This window comes from Tachypleus tridentatus, chromosome 13, assembly GCF_004210375.1.
Source record: "Tachypleus tridentatus isolate NWPU-2018 chromosome 13, ASM421037v1, whole genome shotgun sequence".
Taxonomy (NCBI): Eukaryota; Metazoa; Arthropoda; class Merostomata; order Xiphosura; family Limulidae; genus Tachypleus; species Tachypleus tridentatus.
Genome location: NC_134837.1, coordinates 228,686,336 through 228,703,320, shown reverse-complemented (window position 1 = coordinate 228,703,320; position 16,985 = coordinate 228,686,336). Strand labels below are relative to the sequence as shown.

The window sequence follows — 16,985 nt, the reverse complement described above, 5'->3', positions numbered from 1 at the left end:
TGAACTCATTCAAACACCACTCAAGAGCTAAGATGTAGCTCCTGGTGTAGGATTCAAATTCCTGATCCACTGGTCACACAAAGACCACTGAAGGGACTGCATGTGTGCTAGTCTATAATTAATAAGAGATCTGAAGGATGCCAGCATCCCCAAGTGACAAAATAACCTATGTGAAAGCCTGATTGCCCATTCCATAGCTTAAAGCCAGACAGGTGTTGGCTTGGCTCAGCTTAAAACATGTGGAAAAACTCTTATGTCCCTGCAGAAAACATAGGTTGCAGGTGCTAGGCCAAAGCGTAGATCTCTAAACAGCAAAAATTTTATCCCTGTGCATGTAATATAAATAGAGGAAAGATAAATGCACTAGAAACGCATCAGAAACAATGAATTTGGTCATCCACATATATGGTGAAGAATGCCACCATAGGATAAGAAAAGGACTAAATAGTGAGTCTGAGGGAAATGAAGAATTAGTTGAGACGTGAAAAGGCAATGGTTGTCCATCAATCTCCAGTTGTCTCAGGCACAAAAAATAAATTCTCACTACCACCTCCATGACAAATAACTTTAATAGCCTTGGAATGAAAATCCACACTCCAATGATCAGCTGAAGATGGAAATATACATATTGGGAGGATGATGAAGAAAGAGAAGTAAACAAAAAGACCCACACCAATGCCAGAGCCTAAAGTAACCACAGACCTGCAATGAAGGAATACAATGTGTCCATCAGTTGTTGTTACATCACTTCTCCAGACCCCACCCACCTAGGGTAAACACCAATGCCATACATCTGGCCTAAAAGAAAGAACCTTGAAACTATGGAATAAATATATTTTGAGTATCCATAAAGTGAGGAATAAAAACTGGGTGTTAAAACACATAAGGCATAGTAGGGCCCTAACTACCAGCAGGCCTATAACAACAAGGGAAAAAGCAAATAAGTGACATCATTTTGCATTGTCAACATCTCTGGGATGTTTGTGAACATCAAGGGACAAAGAAGAGGAACCTCATGTCACCACAGATGACTACAGCAGGTAGATCAGGTGAATATCTCAGAGCAAGAGTGAGGGTCAAACAAATACAAGAGTTGTTATCTGTACAAAGTGATCTCAGGGTCAAGTCTAGAATTCCAGATATCCATGAGTCGGTCTAATCTGTGGAATGGAAATACACATCTATTTAGTGTTGGTAAGTCAAAGCATGCAAACATACAAACAAAGGTACAAGGTATATGTATCCCATTATGCAATAGAGCAGTAAATCTCCCAGCATAAACCAGCAATAACAGGTGAAGGAGCAAAAACTAAGTTGTCCCCTCCTCCTGACCTTTCTTCCATCAAGGAAGGAGTAGACAAAAAAGGAACTATAAAAAGCCACAAAATGTCACAAACCCAAGTGACTAATTGAAGAAAATGAGCAGGTAATGGTCAATTCAAATAGGCCACGTGATAAACTGACTTAACAAAGGATGGTACCACAAAAAGGCCAAATTTTCCCCCAGAACGTCATGGATCATCAAGAAAAGCAGCATCAGAACTCTCAAAAAAAACACCCCTAGACCAAATATATATGCCTCCATCTCTCAACAGATCAAATCATGGACAATTTCAACTAAGAGTGGACACTCCTCCTAACTGTAGATACACACAAAATAACCAAAGAAGAATAGGGGAGGTCTGATTAGTCTCAGTGCTGACAATATGCTCAAAAACAGTGTGTCAGATATCTTTTTGTTTTGTTTACAGAAAATGAGAATTATGCAGAAATTCATATGGTGACCCTAAAACTGCAAACCAAAATGTAGCTAAGCACAACACTTTGTCAGAGAAAACTGTAACCAAAAGCTCTGTCAAGAAAAAGTGGATAGGAAGTAGTCCACATTCTGGCCTGAAAAGTTCCTTCCAATGAATGTGAAGACAAGCAGACAAAGACATGGTGATGTGAAAACTTTGATCAGAAGAAATGTTGAGGATACAGTGACCTTCAATAGATAAGTTTGAATATTCAAGCCTAAGGAGTAGATGAACCCAACCCGTTAATAAGATGAGAAATATCACAGAAAACAAGTGTTTCAGGGAATAAAAGAGTGAGAATATGAGCCCCAAAAGGAGACAGTATGTGCCACGCAACACCTTACGGAGTGAAACTGACAAAGAAGCCAACTGAAATCAGAACTGGATTACAGGTAGGAGATGGAAGGTACAGAAATTGGTATAAAATCCAATGGCTTTCCCAGACAGAGGTCTTAGGAAAAAGGGACCACACATGATATAAGAGAAATGACAAAGGATTCTGGTAACATTTACAGCATAAATATTTGACTGATAATGTCTGCAAGCTAGATGGAAATGAAAACATACCTGAAGATTAATCACCTGCAAAACAGGTGTGTATGGAAGGTGAGGCATCCTGTGGGGATATTGAATGTGATATTACAAAATATCAAGTGTTGCCGACCATAAGAGGAACTTCAATTGTCATAATTATTATAAGTTACTGTATAATTCAGCAACAATAAACAAATATTAAAAAAATAAAAATTAAACAACTGAATGCAACCACAGGTAAACAAAAAACTGCTCAAAAATACATTGAAATATCACTGATGTATAATCATAAATGGTTGTCACATACAGAAAGCTCATGCCTAAACAATGGTGTGCAATAAAAAAATGAGGACTGAGTGAGTGAGTTAGAAGGAACTAGCTGTGCCAACATAGTTGGTACAATACAAGTTGTGGAGGGTGGTCACATGCAATATTCACATTTAAAAGTGGCACAAAATTTTTTAGGGTATACAGATTGGTATACTAAGTGTTAAAATTTGTTGGCAATACATAGGGGACAGACAGAAGATTAAGATAGCTTTGAGTGAATGGGGGTGAGACTACATTGGTCAGTTTGTTTGTTTTGAATTTTGCACAAAAGTACACAAAGGATATATGCACTAGCTGTCTCTAATTTAGCAATGTAAGACTGAACAGAATGCAGCTGATCATCACCATCCACTGCCAACTTGGCTACTCTATTACCATTGAATACTGAGGCTAACTGTTAAGATATATAATGCTTCCACAGCTGAAAAAGTGAGCATGTTTGGTGTGATGGGGGTTTGAAACCATGACCCTCAAATTACAATTACATGCCATTTTGTTTATGTTATGAGAGTTCACAGAGATAAAATTTTAAATTATGTGAAAATTTTCTTGATAAATCCTTGTAGACTGAAACATTAAAAAAACAAAAAAAACTGATTTTTAAAGACATATTCCAACTTGGTCAATGTATGACCCTGCAAATTATTAATTGTGAGGGTAAAGTCAGTGAATTTTATTATGAATTACAAAGTCTTCTCTTTGATTGTCTACCTTATTTTGGCTTTGGTAGCCTGCTAAGCTGAAGTAAACTTTAATTTGGGCATTTGCAGTCAAGGATTCCTACTGAACAAAATCTGGTAATGTTACATTAATATATATATTCTTGAAAACCAAGCAAATGTAATGGGGAATTTCAGCCAATAATTATGTGAGGCACTCATATACCTAATTCAATTTTATTGCTGACCATGTTCTCTACTAACCTATCCTAAAATCCAATTATATGTCCTCAGTAACACACACACACACACACACACACATATATTTTAGTAAAATCAAATAATTTATATCTAAATGAAGTTAAGTGAATAAACAAAATCATGAGGAAGGACTGTATTAAAAACAGCAAATTCCAACCTCTGATTAATTATATTATAACCATAAAATATTCAAACCATAAATCAAAACACATTAACATGAGTTGTTTTTTAAATATCCTGTACATTTAAAAACAAAAAGTGATCCTAGGGTACAAGCTACAACATGAAATTATAAAATGTATCCTAGGTTTCAGAGGTGACTGCTAAAGTAGGACCAACATTGCAGTGGGGATACACCATCTGTCAGTCTTAACCTGCAATTTGCTAGTCTCGTATAAGACGATTAGAAGTTTAGAAATTAGAAAAGCATGATGTGGGTGCTCAAGCCCACAATGTCCCACATCTATATCACCCTGCACTGCCTGCAGACAGTTGTGGGAAGATGACTGCTCTCCCAAGTAATTTATTTAATAATATAGCTGGTTGTTTGATTATTGTTTTTATTGAATTGGAAATAAATCTGAATTTAATTGGAGATTTATGTAATTTTGGAATAGCATAAAGAAATGGCAAATCTACATAAGAATTATATTTAGAAGAAAGTTTATGGCAAGCTTTAACAAATTTATTAGTTACTGTATTTTTGGATTGATTGACAAGTTTAAAAGTTTGTGTATTATTAATTTCTTTTATCATAATTAATGCATAGGATTTTTTGCAAAATATAACAATAATAAAGTTAGCTTTACCAATAGAAACTATAACATTTTTCTTGCAGTTCATTAATGCTAAGAATTTGGCACTACTTTATGTGGATGTACACCTAAAGATACATATTAAAAGCACTTTGCTGATGTTGTGTTAATTAGTGCCCCTACCATATTGGAGGTAGAAGAATGCTAACTCCAAAAAGTAAATTTTATTTTACTTACCTCCAAATTGTAGCACCTTATTTTCACTTTTTATTTATTTATTTATTATTTTTCATCTTTTTTATGTTTATCTTTTTCTTATTCCAACTTGGGAGAGCAGTCACCTTTCCACAACTGTCTGCAGGCAGTGAAGGGTGATATAGATGTGGAACATTATGGGCTTGAGGACCCACATTTTGGTCTCCTGATTTCTAAACTTTTAATTGTGTTATATAAGACAAGCAAATTGCAGGTTTAGACTTACAGATGGTGTATTCCCACTGCAATGTGGATCCTACTTTGACAGTCACCTCTAAAACCTAGGGTACATTTTATAATCTTATGTTGTAGCTTGTACCCTGGAATCCCTTTTTGTTTTTAAATGTGCAGAATATTTAAAAACAAAAATTTTAATTTTCAAAAAAAATTTCATGTTAATGTGTTTTGATTTATGGCTTGAATATTTTATGGTTATAATACACACACACACACACACACATATATATATATATATATATATGGCTTGAAGAATTTTAAAAAGACAACTTGTCTGTCACAAAAAGAAGCACTGTTGTTTCATGCAAGTTGCATGTTGATCAGTACTGCAATGGCTGAGATATGAACAGCTTTGGTCTTTATATACTAAACTTAATAGGAATCTATTATTATTTTCATTTGTTTATTCAAAGAAAAGGAGAAGAAAAAATATAATATTTGTCACTCAAAATGTCATAAATGCAAAAACCCTGGTAATTATTCCTGTTTTTATAATATTACTCTTTTACTCTTTAAACTTTTCAAACAGTATAATATGTTTTCATGCATAACACTGATTTCAAAGTTGTTGTTTTTTAAATTTTACTAATTTTGTTCATAAATATCGGATAATGATTCAACATATCATTATTATGTCAATCAGTACTGTTACATCATTTTGCAAGGTGGTGTACAATCAGCATAAACTGTTACAGTATCAAGAATTGTCACTCCTATTGGCTGTCTCAGAAGAGACTACACATGTAGATCTGTTCAAGTTTGACTGAAATGCAACTCTAGTTGAACTATCCTACAATGGCTAATCTCTGGGCAGTAAACATATTTGTTGTTACTGTGGTAGTACAGAAGCTAATAGAGAAGGAGAGTTTAAAAACAATTCATGAATGTTCTTCCTTCCTGCCATGTTTGCCTATGAGAACTTTTAGAGGCTATTAGCTCACAAAATTGATAAGGTCATTGCTCCCCACCCTCTCTCCATGTATATAACATCATGATCATTAAAAACTGGTGAACTTTTTTTTCAGGTTTTGTTAAAAATTATATTATATATCACATATTCAATAAGGTATGATTAACTGTCACCTCATGACCATACTGAAGATGATCAGCTGATATTTGGAAATAACTGAATAGGTTGCTAAATTGTCATGGCAATCAGACAGTTATCAAACATTCAAAAAATAGGTCATTTACAAGCTTGATGTTTTGCAATAATACTCTCTAGGGCAATGTAATATAGAAGGTGAGAGTTTAAAATAAGTTACACATGCTTGAAGCTTAATACTTCTGTCTAAACAATGTTAAAGTCTAATCTACAAAATAGTTTTGATTGCTTTGTTAATGACAGTTTACACAAATTTATAATTCTTTTGTTGTTGTGTTGTAAATCATATTATGAAATTATAACATTTTCAGTTAAGATATACCATGTTCACTGCCACATAACAAATTAACTATAAAAAAAAATTAAACATTCAAGATGCAGAAACTGTTTCAGACTCACATGTTACAAAATAAATTTACTGGGAACCACCAATGTGTCACAAGGTTCATAACTAACAGCTGTGACCAATGGAGTACATGGCAGCAAATGTGTTAGGTATACTGAACTTAAACTAAAAAGTGATTTATTATACAGATCAGCCTTTTTGTTATATCAAAACTGATTTTCATTATATTGAAAGTAATGGTTTATTGAGCATGTAAAAATCATATATCAAAACAATTTCCTATCGTATTTCTTCAATGTCATATAACTACAAACAACAAAAGACTTTTTTAGGCTTAATCATGAGGCATTAACAGCATTGTAAAGATATAGAGTTATATAAACTCTATCAAATTCTGATGATAATTCTGTATCATTAACAACTTACTGCCAATACAGATAAGTACATGAAGTCTATCAAGTCCAAGTGATATTGACTGGGCATTAAATGTTTATAACAATAAATACTTGTGTGAATACTATCAAGTCCATACAATAATTATTGAGCATTAGCATTATACAGTTTACATTCATGGATATTTATGGAGAATAAGAAGTAAACTGGTGATATAACTATGTGACAGCCAGAAACACCAAAAAAACATCAAACACTTGAAGCCAACAACTCCAGGTAATATTAGTAAACAGCAGTACTCAGTCCATACACAAAATTACAAAAGTTGCAGAATAAAAATACTTACTGCCATGATGGATTGATTTGGCTTTGGTGTAAGTTCTGTGGCTTTTGTTGTAACTGTACTAGTTATGGGTGGTCCTGCTAACCCAATAAACACACACAGAAGGAAGCATGCAAAAAATGCTGCAAATACAAGCACAAATTCTCGTTTGTGCATACTGTAAAGTCTCATCTGTACGGATCTGGAAAATTAAAAAACATTAAAATGCAAACAATGATCATGAGAAATGAAAATATTTAATGGGTAATTATGTCTAAAATGTTATTTCTTGTCAGTGATTTTTAATATTTAGGCAATCAATCAAAACATACCAATAAAGTAAATGGTATGGTTGTGATGATCCAACACCAACCACTCTCAACGTTAGTAACCTATACCAGAGTTTCTCAACTAGAAGTATCATCATATGTAATTTGATATTGTTTTTTTTTCTTTGTACTTACATTTTTTTAGTTCTATGACAGTTTAAGAAAGCAGCAAGTTGGTCCCAGGTATCAAAAACATTGAGAAACACTGGCATGTATACTCCTCTAAGTGTAATTACTAATTAACTACCAATTCTTTATTATCTTTTTATTTTCAGATACTAATCACCAATTTTGGCTGCTAATCTGCTACCATTTTAAGGGTAGTCTTGAGAGGAACTGTGTGTGTGATAATAAAAATTAGGATTTTTTTTTTTCTGTTTGAATGTCAGGTGTGCTATCTACTCATCTAGTTTCACTCAAGTGAAACTTCAACACTAAGGTGGCTTATATGATAGTTTAGGTACTGGTTACTTAGTTCATGAAGAATTATTTTATATGTTTTGACCTTCTTATAGGTGGTTCACATTCACTTTTGTTAGTGTTACTCCATTTGATCATACAATCTGCTTCTATGATATGATGAGGTACTGCAGATAATTTAATATTATAGTATGATGTCTCTTTAATTTTGCCCTTTATTTCTCTAATATTTTATTACTCACATTCATTATCAATGTATTAGATGACATTTTTGCTTTGCATTGGGTTTCAAGTGGTTTGATATAGAGTAATTGAAAACATACAGAATGTATATTATGTAAATCAAGTGGTCATAACACAAAGAAACTTCAGACATAGGGGAATATGGTTTTATGCCTGTAATTGTTTTTTTTTTGCATATTCTTGTCATTTATCTACATTTTCTCTATATGTGGTTCTCAGAATATCCATTGTTAAGGAGAGTGATGGTATGTACTTTCTATGAATGCAAGACAGTGTAACTAAAATACATCAGACAGAAAAAAAAGAGAACAAATCAAAATACATGTAGCACCAATCCTTTTGCAATAGCCCATCATACATGAGAATATCACATAGTGAAATATGATTACACTAAAATAATGTGATATAAACCATACATGTGACAAAGAAAAAAAAACCCTCTATATGTAGCCAAACTAGCAAAACTATTCAAAATGTTGATTCAATTTTCAGTGCAATGAGAGCATAGATGAGAAAACAACACACCCACATTTCTAATAAGAAAGTTCAAGATTGAATTATGGCTCCTATTACTACATAAATTTATTTCATGACTCCTCTAAAGATGGCAGCAAAGTAGTGATTGAAACATATGGAAAAAAATTATTTTTCATTAATTCCAATAATAAAAAAGAAACAACAAATAAGTATTTAGACTTGCATAATCACATAAGACAATTATGAAAGAAGTTTTTAAAGCATATACAGCTTGAAATACTTCTTAAAGCATTATTTCTGATTTGAACTAATTAGAATAAAAGCCTATTTGTCTGTATAAATTACAGTGTATGTATAAAACCATATAAAAACAGTGTGCAATGTAAAAATTAAAAACAGACAAAATTAAATTTATCATACAGCTTTAAAGTCATTTCTACAGATCTTATAATTTTAAACTTATTTAACTACATGATGTCTGTTCATCTGCACAAGTATCTAAGAAATAAAATATTTGTTGTTAAGCACAAAGCTATGGAATAGGCCACCTACTTATGTTCTCTGTTTTACTTAATATAAAAAATACATGAAAGATAACTCAATGGTGTATATTTACCATGTTATAATTTATGATTTAAAATGAATCTACTACTACTGAAATTTAAAAACTTGATATTTTTAATACATGTACTTTAATACTTAGGAGTTTCAAAAAGAGGTAACCAACAGTTCCTCTAGTATCAGAAAAGATAAGTTTGGATGTGGTTAAGTGAAGTTAAATGGCAATAGTTACAAGCTTAAAAAATACAGGGTACTTTTATTTTTATGAATGTGCCATTTATCCATGGAATGTTTTATTGGAAGGAATGGTGTGTTATTAATGTATCCTTTGAAAACCATACAGCAGGAGTTTACAGTCAGAAATATATTTCAGTTACAAATAGTTTTATTTTGGAGAGAGAAAAGTTTGACACTTAACCATCGTGAACCAATCGTGTTATATAATTGCATCTTATGCTATTATAAAATACCACTAAGTTATACAGATAATTAATAAAACAATGGTTCTTAACCTTCTTGGGTATCCACCACACCCATTCAGTTTATAGAATACATTCTTGCATCCGTGCCTTAAACTAATAACAATTTTTATGAAGTAGATTTTAGAAAGTTTAAATAGCAAAAATATATTCAATAAGAGATTATAAAAATTTAATATATGCAAAAAGTATATGACTTTTAAACTTGAGTAATTTTAATCAAAGACATAATTTGAATGTAAAATAATGTAATGTTTAGCAGCTCTTCTGTTATTGCTTCTGTTCAGAAGCTACAATCCTGTGGGAACTTTAATGACTATCTTGGGAGAATCTGTAATGATTGTCGTCACATAGTTATGACTGAAATGTATAGAAAGTTTACTATAAATTTGCTATCAAGTGATCTCAGGAGTCCAAGAGAGAAACCCTATTTGCAATGGAAATGCCAATATGTTTCACATCCATAAGAGATGCATGCACCACAGGTTAAGAAACAATGCAAGAGTGACAGAAATAATGCCTGCCCATATGCCCAAAACAAACTTAAAGAGAGAGAGATAAACTAATGCATATCTCAGTGGTCCATTGAGCAAGAGTTTAGAAACAAGTCATCTTTATATTCATGAACTTTACTGCAGAGCTAGGTGGTTAGTGGAATTAGCCAATCTATTAGTTAAAAGAAAAAAATGTTGGCAGCAGATACTGCTACACAGTTGGCTTTCTTCTTATCGGCAGTCCAAAATTAACGACAATAGCTGATAGCAATAATACACACAGAGCAAATAAGATCAAATCTACAACATTTATAACAGAATATTTTTGGTCATTTACACAACCTCTTGTTGCTATAATGACAAATAATACTGAAAAGAAATAATGTCAAAGTGTATGTACAAACAAGTACTATTCAGAAATAACACATCAGAAAGCCTGTTAACAATTTACATAATAGTGGTGTGCTTCTCTTTGGTTCAAAAACAATCAGTAAGACTCTCAGGTGACAATTAATCTAGAGACATTTATAGCCAATGGTTATGAGCATTTTAAGCATAACAAAATATGACCCAATTTCAATGAAAATGATTCAGATGTATAAAAGTACATATGCAATTTTGTGAAGACTTTGCACATGAAGAAAAAAAAAAAGATAATATTTTAAGATTCAGTGTACAGGAATTACAATAGAACATGTAAAAAAATTCAAGACAATAAAACCATTACAGGCCTGTGTAATCAGAAACACTAAATTAAATTAACCAATTTAATCATGATTTTGATTAACGCTTTCACTACAGGTCACAAGTCAAAGGGTATGACTTGCATTCAAAATTTTATTGAACTGCTATTTTATGAACTTAAGTCAATAAGTTTGGAATCAAACTATAGATTATAAATCAAACTTTAATATTATATGTCAGTTAATTTCTTAATTTAAAAGTAAATATTAAAAGAACACATTAAACATAGATTTTAGTGAGTTATGTAGCATGTTAAATGTAGCATTGTTTAAAATTAGATGTTTGTAATGTCACAATGCTAAGTCTATAATTTTTGTACAAATAAGGAACTCAAATTAATAATACTGACAAGCTAGAATACAAAATGAGAACCTCATATCTTTTTATTTTGCTGAGATATGGCTTATGTACTGAATGAAACATAATGGTCCTGTTTAATTCTATAAGTTTTGAAATGGTCCTTTATATAATCTGAATAACCAATCAACAGCTTAGAATGTCCCCAGAGTGGTTTCTCTTTGAAAAGGTTACCATGTTCTTTCAATCCAAGATTTCAATGAGGTATGGTGTGTCTTTAGTCTACTTAAAGTTTCATTTTTTTAAAAAATCTAAATACATCTTAGTTACTACGTTACCTAGTTAATTATAGTGGAATTCTATGGTATAAGTTTAGTTATTTATCATTTTTTTGGTTATTCAACTGTATATATGAAACCTAAAAAAAAAATGTTGATATCTTCCATGTGCGAAATTTTAAAAGGCTTAGCAACCTATGTCTAGCAGCCACCAAGTACAAAGCACATAATAGAAAAGATAATTGTTTGCTTTACTTTTTGATTTGTTTTTCTACATTTTGAGAAAAATAAGTTTAATAATTTATTTCTAAATAGTAATAATCTATATACCTATATATATATACACACACACACACACACATATAATGTATAATAATTGAAATGTGACTGTATATTACAAAATACTCATCCACCAACACACACCCAGGACAGAAAAGACTAAAGGTCAGTTTTATATTATTGGGTATGTAACATGAATGCACATTATGAGACTTGAGTTACTTCGACTAAACATTTGTATTTTTATGTTATAACTTGTTGTTGTACAAGCACGAAAAAGGCATAATTTATAGCTATTTCCTAATTTTTTATGATTGTTGTGAGGTTTGTCAAGTAACAAACCCCAAACAGTTAATAGTATAAAAATAACAAAATATGAAATCTTACTGAAAACAAATGTTTGAAATATATTTAGTAAGTCCTAAAGATTACACAAATAATATTTGAGATTTTAGGAATGAAGAATAGTTTTTTAAAATCATAACATGAAATCACTTACCACTTAGGCTAGTAATGAAGTCTATTTTCACAAAGAAATCTTTAGTAAATATATTTCATTAACAAATCAAATTTTTTAAATACAAAATACTTGTAATCTTTACTGAAAGTCTACCAAATTAATTTTGAAGATACACATGCTGTATCAACAGTTATAGTGCAAATACGTAGACAAACTTGTGTATATTATACCAAGCCCATAGTGAAAGGGTTAAATGAGTAGTTTAAGTGAGAGCAACGGATGCACATGCATGGAAAAGTCTTAATGGAAGAGTATTTGGGAAATAGATTTGTTATACCTTAGTACCCCATCTCCGTTAGCAGTATTTATGTATTAAAGTTTAGTGTGTAGATTTTTTCATTTGTTTATAAACTTTACTAAGAGTATCAGTACTATCACCCTTTTGAGTAGTAACCTGCCCTCAATACCCAGGTTTAGAATGTGTCACTACATATGGTGTCTCTTATTAGATAAGTCAAACAATTTGATTTAAAGTGTCATTTGCACTAAAGGTGTTTGAGGGGTATCAAGATTTTTCCTGGAACAGTTTTAACTTCACAGTTATTGAAATTTCTTGCACAGCCACTAGATTTATTCAGAACTCTTTGCACCTAATCTCATACATGGGCAGTCTACACAGATCACTCAACTGTTTTAATTACTTAAATTACACAGCAACCCTGAAGGAGCAACCATCTCTTACCAAGCACATCCATAAGTGAAATATAGCAAAATGGCTTGTAAATATAGAGGTTAGTTGGGAGTAGTAAATAACCAGCTACAGACCAACTAGCAGTCATCATGGATGGCAAAGTGAAGTATCTGGTGGTGCCAATATTATTCCTAATATCCTATAATTCCAGAGAAAGGCAATCATAGGAAAAACTGGAGCACCCACAAATAAGCTCCCCCCATGCTGTATTGTGAGTTAGACTATTTAGTCAAAAGCCAATGGAGTAAATCAAAAATAAACCCACAGAAGGCAACAGGAAAAAAACTGCTGAAAATCCACAATATATTAATGCTCACAAGAACACAGATAAAGATAACAGCATGAAGAGGGTTCTGTGTTTGAACACTCTGTTCAGTAAAAATTATCACAGTAAACAGGTGATACCAGATCATCACCCAGCTGGTGTTTACAACAAAGGTAACATTATAAATGCAATTTAGGGAAATAAATGAAGAGAATGAACACCAACTTAAGGGAATATCATGGGCCAGGTAGAGAGAAGCAGGATCTTATCTTTGTAAACACTATTACAGGGTAATAGTCAAAAGTCAGAGCAAAAAACAAAATTCATTTAATTAAATCAGATCCAAAGACAAAAGGAAAATGCATGATCATTGTATAGAACAAGTTCAGATCCCACTTAGATATAATAGATATAGACTGTCTGTGGGAATAAATGGAAAAATCTTATAATAAAACAAGAAATTTATTGCCCAATTAGTTAAAAAAACGATTAAAACAATTGGATGACACGAGACATTACAGACCCCACAGAAATCTAAAGACTACCAAAACAACACCCAAATGTGTATGAAAGATCAAATAAGGAAGTTAAAAAAAACAACTCAGAAAACATATTTTAATAGCAAATCCATAAAGGCAAACCATGGCACCATTTTAACAAGAAAAGAACACATTCTAAATAGGTGGTCTGATTGTTGAGGGCAATAGAGGTAAAAAAACAAGAAATAATAAAGAATACTGAAGAGCAACCCATAATAAAAGATAGATTAAGATACACAGTTAGAAAAATAAGCCCTGCAAAGGCAACAGGTCCAGATACAAAATATTTTGAAATGATCCAAACCATAGACAAGTTTGGAATAGATATAACCACAAGTTTGACAAATATATGACAGTGGTGAAACTTCCACAGATTTGAGTAGATCAGTTTTTGTTGCTTTATCAGAGAAACCTGGAGCAATTGAATGTGATTTACAATTCATGATTAGCCTAATGAGTTGCACCATAAATGAAGACAGTGTGAAATAAGGTAAGACTAATAACAACTATACAACAAAATGGTTCATTAAAGATAAAGAAACTAATAATGCCATATTTATTCTAGAAATCTTCATAGATAAGACAAGTTAAAAGAGACTTATACCTCTGTTTTACTGACTACACACAAGCTTTTGATAAAGTGAAACGAACTCTGAAGTGAAAAGTTCAAGTACTGACACCAAAGTTTGTTGTGTGATCAAGAACTTGTATTAATATCAAACAGCAACAATGAGAATATAGACAAACTTAGTGACTTCACAAAAATAAACAGTGAAACAAGAATGTGTTTTATTACCCAATTTATTTAACATATATAATGAAAATATCCTATGAGGCATTGCTTACACAGATGAGGAAAATATGGGTGGATACAATTTGAACAAGCTCTACTATATGCATGCAGGTACAAAAAATTGAGAATACTGGGAAAAATTCTTGGACAAGAGACAGAGAGAGGAGGTATAATAAAAATAATAACTGATTAAATAACAAAGAAAAATACATAGTAAATATAAAGATTATCATTTATTGCTAATAGTTAAAGTATGCACTGCCTCAACCAACCAACTAGAAGATAAAGATGCAGCACAAGAAAAAATACTATAACTACTGCACTGTGCTATTAGAATGTTATGCCATTTAATTTACTCCATTGATTACTTCCCTTAAGTTGATAAAAACACTTATTGGTCACATGCGTAATCATCAAAAGTTGACTGAAGAATTTTGATGTTGTATCCCCAAACTGTGAGATTTTCCAACACATTTTCAATAATGTATTTTGTGTAACCCAATGAAGGATTAACCAAATTTATTATTTCAATAATACTCTAATGTGGTGGTCACAATACAGCTGCCAATTTTGGCTATAAATAAAATACTCCAACCCACATCATCATACTTTCTCAATTACACAAATTTGTTTTTGACAGATATTAATGTAAATTATTAGGGTATACCATTATATTAGAAATTAAGTATAATAGCTCTCAGATTTAAAGTTTTATGACATCATAATAGTAGTGACACAGGCATAGGATTATATTTCCAGAGTTTTATGTGACTCAACTCTCTCATAAAATATTTCCTTTAAGATTTCACCAACCATGTAATTACCATAAGAAATATCAAATAACTCATAAATTTCCCGTTTTTTCTTTCTAAAATGATTGCAAATTGCAATTCCAACTATATTTGTTTATCCTGAAATTATACACCATTCATGAATTAAAATGTTTCCTTTCTATTGGATATTAATTACATAAAACTTCAAATGTATTTATTGGTTAACTCTAAAACAGAGCACATTAGAGGTGGGTGTAATATATGCATCTCTTTCTAACTGATTAATCCTTAGACAAAGAAGATTCAAGCATAGGAGAATTATGTCTTGTGGTAGTAATCATAGTATTGTATTATCAATTTATGTTAGACTTGATGATTTAAAAAGTTTACTTCAATATTTTCTTAGCAAATTAAACATTAAAGCTTATTTAATGTAAAAATAATAATTTATTATATACATTTTGATATCAAGTTTGTGCATACAAGTTCACAATGAGATTCATTTTCTTTTGAATACAAGTCTACAAAAGGTGATAACATCCACTTTAATGAAAGTGAGTGTTAGGAATGTTCCAAAACATCACGTCATCAAAAGCAGACCAACACAGTTGAACACTAAAAACTGGTGGAGCTGCATACAAAAACAGGCTTACTCTTCATTGGTAAATCTCATATATTTTTGTTAAAATAGTATGGCTTATGATATAGGAAAAAATATTCATAGTAAGAAAATGTGGTACAGGTGTGTGTGTGTGTGTGTGTGTGTGTGTGTGTGTGTGTGTCAATTTCATTTTTCTTTTATTTGCCACAAGAAGAGAGAAAATGCTTGTGTCTTAGCTATACTGATTATTAACATTCACTTGCAGATTTTTTTTCTGTTGTATCTTGATATATAAACCTAGAATTCAATTTGCTGTTTCAATACATATTAATGACAAAGATATCAAAGATATTTTTATTTCTTTTTATCATCTTAAAATCCCTTTCCAATTGAGGAATGTCTCATCAACATAAACATAAATCTGGTGCACAAAAGAGGAATTTCAAACAATAGAAAGAATATGCTGAAAGCAAAGGAAGGCAGACTATTTTTTGTCAATTTGAAAAATAAATATGACACCAACACAAAGCTCTCCATTCATGATTTGATACCAGTAACTGCCATGAAGTGCTGTTACTTTGAATAAATCAACTAAACAAGATTAAATGTCAACTGTTATGACAATAACAATTTTACAGCATATCCTGTTATAGAAAGGAAAATAACTATCTACAGCAAAATGTAATCACTACTGGAGAAACACTTTGAAAAATGTTTCTGAAAAACAGCAGCAACTCAGCAGCTTTGATATTAATATCTTAATAATGAGAGCATATCAACTAAAAACTAAGAGCTAACTGTTACAGCTGGGTCTCTTAAACACCCTAAAAAGATTTTCCTTTTCCAGAGTTCTGTTCTAAGGTTTTTCCTGTAAAATGATGAATACCTCAAATATGAAATGGCTATCTTGGAATAATAATAAACAAGCTTTGTAAATTTTTTTGTTTTGCCTTCTTGCCAAGAACTCTAGTTGCTTCATTCTCTACAATTACAACTGAAAAAAGGATGGCCACTAACAAAAGAGTGGAATAAACTTTATCATAGACTTCTAGAACATGAAAGAAGTGTTCACCATAAGAAATTCTATATTGAGTGGTGTGAGCTTGAGAAACATTTTGGAGAAAGTTCCTTGTTGATTCATATCTTAAGAATAATATTCTTTCAAGGGTAGCCAAATAGAAAGATATCTTACACAAGATTGTAAAT

At 31.6% G+C, this 16,985-nt stretch overlaps 1 protein-coding gene across 1 annotated transcript in view; it reads right to left on the bottom strand.

Annotated features, from left to right (window-relative positions):
* LOC143238589 (transmembrane protein 181) overlaps positions 1-16,985 on the bottom strand; it is a 108,774-nt gene that overhangs the window by 65,713 nt on the left and 26,076 nt on the right. Inside the window, 1 exon segment of the mRNA XM_076478951.1 lies at positions 7,021-7,198. Within this exon segment, the coding sequence (XP_076335066.1) occupies positions 7,021-7,198 (178 nt within the window).